Source organism: Hordeum vulgare, chromosome 1H (assembly GCF_904849725.1).
Source record: "Hordeum vulgare subsp. vulgare chromosome 1H, MorexV3_pseudomolecules_assembly, whole genome shotgun sequence".
NCBI classification, from domain to species: Eukaryota; Viridiplantae; Streptophyta; class Magnoliopsida; order Poales; family Poaceae; genus Hordeum; species Hordeum vulgare.
In genome coordinates, this window is record NC_058518.1 from 512,236,552 (window position 1) to 512,243,551 (window position 7,000).

Here is a 7,000-nt window from a genome sequence, read left to right on the forward strand (position 1 = left end):
GAAAAAAATGTGTAATTTCCGACAAAAGTGCAAGTTTTGTCCTCCAACTAAAATGTGTAGTAGTATTGGTCCTAGGTAGGGTTTGGTTGTGGTCAAATCCAGTTTTAAACCTATGTGGAACCGTTTTAAGCCCGTAAGAGACACTTAATTCCTTGTTCTGCCTTGTAATCACCTATAAGGTAGGAACAAGATAGTTAGTTAATGATTCAACTATTTAAAACCCTTGAACGAACATTTAAATCAAAATGTGAAGCGGTAAACGTCCACATGTTTTCAACATGATTTAGGGTTGTGAAGGAACATGCCATGTGAAATGAGCAGGAGAGAGACCATAATTATGTCTTATCTTTTACATCTAAATAGCTAGCTCCCATTAACATATTTTTGTCAACCTGCAAGCACGCCACCTCATCATTCAACAGGCATAGAAAACATATTTACGTTGCATTTTGCATGTTTGCATGCGTGTAAAATTCCATTCTATTATCCTATTTACTTGTATTTCTTATATACTTTCAAAACCTATTATTTCAAATGATGTTTCATATAACCAAAACCTTATTGTAATATTGCAAAATATTTCCGCAACAATGTGCGTGTCATCATCTAATACTGCCTTAATCTTGCCTCCCGATCATTTTACATGTAATAAACAAGCGCTTAAGCGAATGGTTACCGGGCTAAACTGTTGATTATGTGTCCATTACTGGCCAAATGTAACTCCATGTCAACTTAAAACCAGATTTGACCATGGTCGGACGCTGTCAGGGAACAAACTTGCAAAGTTTGAAAGTGAAGGAGTAATATTGCTATATATATATTTTTAAGAAACAACTTTATTACTACATTGTCTATAAGAAAAGGTACAATTTCGCTCAGAGATTCCTCAGACAAATCCTTAGTTGTACAAAATATAGCTATCCTAGCAAGCTCACGAGCCACCATCTTTGCTTCTCTATTATGGTGTTCAAAACTAGCAAGAGGAAAATCATGGGCAAAAAAATATCAATAATCAAAAATCGCTGCCGACTCTCTCACAGATCCTCCTCCACTCTTCATGGTATTGATGACCTGCAAATTAACCACCACGTGGTTGCATCCCGCCTTTACGTCAGAGATAAGCCAAAACTTAGTGCGAAAGCTTCAGCCATTAGGGAAACTGCATACCAATCAATGTTCCAATTCCGGCCAACAATGAAGTTCCCTTTATCATCTTTGCGCCCCTAAGCAGGTCTTGATCAAAAGATGCATGAGAGTTAAATTTTAGGAAACCAAAGGAGGCCTAATCCATCCTCTTGTTTTAAGATTTGCCTTGGGGGAAGAGGCAATGACATTATTTATTGTAATGACATGAATCTCCATGATACTATTACGTATGTTAATTGGAAGAAAGTATCACAAAAAAAATCACAGGTAATAGGTGCAAATGGTATATATGTCATGATCACTGTCAATTCGGCCTCCTCACATATAAGTTGGGTCATATGTGACGGACAGGCTTGGACCGCCTGTCACATCAGCCCATGACCATACGTGGCGGCCCTGCCTATGGACCTGTCGCATGTGTTAATTTTCCAGCAAGAAAAACAAATGCTAGTATCCATTTTCAAGGAATTAGAATAATAATAAAAATATAAATAATTTCTGAACAAATATAAATGAAACGTGGACAATCAATTCATTCATATGACACCATGCATCAATAGTATATGTACAGGGATCCATTTATAACGAAATGAAATAAATTACAAGTAGTGTTATTTAGTTCTATGGCATACATATTTGTCTTTATGTTAATGAAATTTCTTGTTTTATTGAATTATATAAAAAGTTAACGGTTTTATTGAGTTGTATTAGTGTAAAAGAGTAGGAATTCAACAGGTTCCAACCAATAAACTTCAAAGACCGGTTTCCGCCTACCGCCAGGAGGAACCATGGTGGGAACGAGAAACTCAACCCCGATCTCGGTCCTCGCATGTCGCATCGCTGTGCCTCCATGACAAACATGGCCCATGCCACCTTCCCCTCTGACCCAACCTCCTATTTCTGCCTATAAAAACCAATCCACGCTGATCACTTGGACAGCCAACCAGCAATAAGTGTCATTTCGCAGAGGAGATATGGCCATGAGGGCAATTTCGTTGTGCCTAATCCTCGGCTTACTAGCCGCTGCAGCACCTGCCAGTGCAACCAGCTTTGATTTCTATTACCTCATCCTAATGGTACGATACAGCATGCAGATGCTTATTTCCTGCATATGGATTAGTTATATTACCATTTGGTATTTATTATTTGTACTGTATATTATCTTGCTTAATATCTAGGACTATACATAATTAATACTCCCTCCGTTCCTAAATATAAGTCTTTCTAGAGATTTCACTAGTGAACTACATACGGATGTATGTAGACATATTTTAGAATGTAGATTCACTCATTTTGTTTCGTATGTGGGTCACTAGTGAAATCTCTTAAAAGTTTTATATTTAGGAACGGAGGGATTACATGGCACTAGAGCTATATATATATTATGTGTGTGCTTGAGATACCATGTTTGTCTTTCTTGAATGATTCTTTCTGTAACCATATTATTTTTGTATTAACAATTTGTTTGCTACTACATCTAATTTTTTAGCAACTTTTATATAACACTGGGTAATTGCCTATGCGTTGGAGCGGTGACAAAAATATTGTAATAGTTCAACATTAATCTAGCAACATCGCCTCCATAGACGCATCATTCCCCTGAACCATTGAACACCACTTTTCTAGTAAAGAAATGAGAAAATAGTATACCATTTTCTAAACTAGCTAGATGCAATAAGCATCAGTTTTACAAAGACACGCCCAACCTTGAGCATTGTACTAAAGAACCATTTCTCGCAGTGGCCTGGAGCATACTGCGCGGACAGCGATTACGGATGCTGCGTGCCCAAGTACGGCTACCCGGCGGAGGATTTCTTCGTCGAGAGCTTCATGACCTTCGACTTGTCGCTGAACAAAGCCATCGTGAGATGCAATAGCGACAAACCTTTCGACGTTAACAAGGTCAGCTAACATGAACACATCATTCAACGTCTTCTCTTCTCAGTTATGCATATGCACGCTGCAGTACCTGCAGTAATCTTATACTTAACCATGTATGCATGCATGAGCAGCTGGAGCCAATCGAGAACAACTTAAACCACTACTGGAGCAACATCCATTGCCCGCGCAACGACGGGACGGGCACCTGGAAGAGCGAGTGGCGCAGCTACGGCGTCTGCTCGGGCCTCAAGTTGGTGGACTACTTCAGGGCCGCCCTCAACCTCCGCAAGAACGCCGACGTCCTCGGCGCTCTCGCCGAGCAGGGCATCAACCCGGACTACAGACTGTACAACACGGAGCACATCGAATGGGCGGTGAACCAGAAGCTGGGAGTAATGCCGGGGGTGCAGTGCAGGGACGGGCCGTTCGGCAAGAAGCAGCTCTACCAGATCTACCTCTGCGTCGACAAGGACGGCAAGACCTTCATCGACTGCCCCAAGCTGCCCAAGTTGCACTGCCCCGAGGAGGTCCTCTTCCACCCCTTCCACACCTGGATGCTCAACGCCACATCGTCCGCCAAGATCACGTTGCCCACCGAGGCCTGAGACCCACCCGGTCGGCCGATGCCTCAACTGAAACTACCTACAACTGTGGCCAGAACTCTAGACCATTATATTGTGCTATGTCTTTCCTATATGCATGTGTACCAATAATATGGGCACCCCCAATAATATATATGTAAAAAATAATACGTGAAGTATATGAATAAACAGTTCTATTATGTCTCGTGTTTAAGAAATGTTTTATCTCGGTTTGTCTGAATTTTCGTTCATGGCTGCTTCTGCTGTTGATATTTATTTATGGGTTTAAATTTTAGTTTTCCGTAAGTTTTGTGTGCATGACTACATACACACGTGTCGAGGGTTACTCCGGCCCCGACGGACAGCACTTGGTGTCGGCGCCCACACCGCTCTCCCATCCCATATGGTGTCACAGATTTTCCTCGCCACCTACTCTTCTTCGTCGGGTCCCCCCACGTCGCCCATCCTGCCCCCCGGTCCATCATCGTGCCGTCAGTGGTCGGCATTGCGTTCGGCCCCATCGTCCAGGGGGACGGGCCGACCGTCGGTGGGATGCTGCAACCGCCATCTGCGCCGGCGCCGTGATAGACTGTTGGGGGTTCGCGGGTGGCACGGAAGTCACGACGGTGTGCTCCCCCCCCCCCATCCCCTGCCGCCTCCTAGGTGGAGGCCCAACGTCCTCCCGCCTCGCGCCTCGGCACCTATAATATATTATGTGTAAAAAATAATATGTGAAGGATATGAATAAACGGGTCTATTATGTCTTGGTGTTTAAGATCTTTTTATCTTGGTTTGTGTGAATTTTCGTTCATGGCTGGTTCTCTATGGCACATCTCGGTGGACTGCAAGAATGAGATGTTTTGCTTGTGTTGTGGTGGTTGGGGGGACAAATCGAGGGGCTGCCTGCACCGCCGCACCCGCTCTTCGAAGGAGCAACATTGGCGGACTGATGACCCACATGTATAGGGGATCAATCGTAGTCTTCTCGATAAGTAAGATTGTAGAACCCAACGTGGAGCAAAAGGAACTGATAAGCAGTTTCAGCAAGGAATTCTCTGCAAGTGCTGGAGCGACGATGATAGATAGTTTTGTAGCAAGATAATTCGTAACAACTAACAAGTGACAAGTAACAATAGTAGCAAGTGTGCAACAGTATAGCTCAATTCTTTTGTAGCAAAGGACATGCCTGAAAGTACTCTTACAAGAAGCAAGTGCTCCCGAGGACACATGGGAATTTCCGTCTAGTCATGTTCAACATATTGAGTTGATTCGCATTCGTTACTTTGATAATTTGATATGTGGGTGGACCGGTGCAATGGTGTTGTTCGTACTTGAACAAGAAGCCCACTTATGATTACCCCCTCTTGCAAGCATCCACAACTATGAAAGAATAATTAAGATAAATCTAACCATATCATCAAACGTGTGGATCCAAATCAGCCCCTTATGGAGTAACGCATAAAGTAGGATTTAACTTTCTATCACTCTAGCAACCCTTCATCTATTTATTACTCCACAATGCCTTCCCTTAGGCCCATAACATCGTGAAGTGTCTTGTAATCGATGTTCACATGAAACCACAAAGAGAAGAAACAGCATACATATCATCAAAATATCGAACGAATACCAACTTCACATGATTACATATAACAGGACTTCTCCCATCACTAGTAGAAAAGGGGCATTTTGTCCCGGTTCGTAAGGGCCTTCTGTCCCGGTTTCGTAACCGGGACTAAAAGGTCGTTACTAATGCCCTTGGCCTTTAGTACCGGTTCTTACACGAACCGAGACAGATGGGCCTCCACGTGGCCGGTGCGGTGAGCCCGGACAGGGGGGCCTTTAGTCCCGGTTGGTGACACCAACCGGTTCCAAAAGGCATCCACGCGTCAGCATTTCAGGTGATGGGTTTTTTTTGAAAGGGGGGTTAGGGGGTTTTGGGGGGTTAATTTAGGTGTTTCATATATTGTGTTAGCTAGCTAATGAATAGAGAGAAGTGTCCTCTCTTATCTCCGTGCTTGGTCGACGCTGCATACTATACGTATAGAGAGGACTAGACACACTAGCTAGTAAGCAAATGAACGAAACAGAAGAACGTCATGAACATATGCATACAAAGAGAAGTGATATCGACCACCTCTCCTTCTTTGAGAGATTGGTCGAACAACAAGTTCTCGTATATCTATCCGACGCTATTGGCTACATATATACAATATAATTATCTCTTACAATATAATCTCCTAATTAAAATTCAAGTCATTAGGGTTCACATGGTATTCTCCGTCTTTAGCGATCACGTGGTCAAGAAAGAATGCCGCCAATTCCTCTTGAATTCCTCGCATACGATCTGCTGGTAGGAGTTCATTCCGCATCCGATATATCTAATTTGAAGAAGGGTGTCAATACATATATATGAATAAATGAAACTGAACACAAATGATGGTAATAAAATAAAATTGTGAATATTATTATTTACGCACGTCATATTGTTTGTCAGAGTAGCCCCGCTCATAGGTCACGTGGCAGATGGACTCGCAAATGTAGTATCCACAGTAATCATTCCCTGGTTCCTGCCACAACCACTTTACAAGAAATAGAGGTCAATCAAAATGATAGTTAGCAAGCATGCTAAATGGTATTGATGAAACTAGCGCTTGAATCACTAGGAGATGCGTGGAATATGCTACTATAGTACTTACTTTCGGGTGTCTAAATTGCAGCTTCTTCGGCAGTCCTGGTGTTTTTGCGGTGAATTTTTTCCAAACCCTGTCAGACAAAGAAAACAATTACTTGATATCAGGAAATGAACAAAGTTGCCGATATGGTGCGATAATGATCGATTTAACTTACTTCTCTAGAATTTCAGTCATGTCCGCATACTCGTCGGGATCTTTTCGTCTCGAGTCTAAGACGGTTGTTAGTCCCTGCTCAAGCTTAATCTCTAGGAGAATATAGTGGAAGCTGCACACGCATGCATAACTCATCAATTACATTACTATAACCTTGACTAATAAGGGAAACCGAATATGCACAAGACAGTAACACTCACTGGAATTCGTAAGGGAAGAGTATTATAGCTTTGTTTTGATTCAATACAAACGATTGTAGCAGGTTGACCTCGGTATCTTTGGCCTGAGATTTAATCATAAATGCATCTACGAGATTTGTGTTAATGAAGCCAATATCACCAATTTGTCCTTTCTTCAATTCCACGATCTTCAATCTGCATATAATAAAGTGAGGATAATTAAAAATACATGCAATGAAAGAGCTGACCTATATATAGAGACTGAATGACAGAAGTAGTACTACTTACAGGCAGTAGCAAGTGATCATTAATTTATTGAGGGCCTTTAGATTGAAAAACGGGAAGAACTCCTCAAATGGAACCATCA

At 42.2% G+C, this 7,000-nt stretch overlaps 1 protein-coding gene across 1 annotated transcript; it reads left to right on the top strand.

The window, feature by feature from the left end:
- The first annotated feature begins 2,073 nt into the window (after positions 1 to 2,073).
- On the top strand, positions 2,074 to 3,692 carry LOC123421397 (ribonuclease 3-like). The gene is made up of 3 exons (XM_045107535.1): positions 2,074 to 2,222; positions 2,887 to 3,048; positions 3,159 to 3,692. The coding sequence occupies exons 1-3, from the start codon at positions 2,121 to 2,123 to the stop codon at positions 3,630 to 3,632; spliced, it is 738 nt and encodes a 245-aa protein (XP_044963470.1). The 5' UTR covers positions 2,074 to 2,120; the 3' UTR covers positions 3,633 to 3,692.
- The last annotated feature ends 3,308 nt before the right edge of the window (positions 3,693 to 7,000 follow it).

Excerpts from the sequence above, each read along its gene's own strand:
- LOC123421397 (XM_045107535.1), top strand. The coding sequence starts at position 2,121 with ATGGCCATGAGGGCAATTTCGTTGTGCCTAATCCTCGGCTTACTAGCC. Across the intron at positions 2,223-2,886 it reads TCTATTACCTCATCCTAATG|TGGCCTGGAGCATACTGCGC; the intron begins GTACGATACAGC and ends CATTTCTCGCAG. Across the intron at positions 3,049-3,158 it reads AACCTTTCGACGTTAACAAG|CTGGAGCCAATCGAGAACAA; the intron begins GTCAGCTAACAT and ends ATGCATGAGCAG.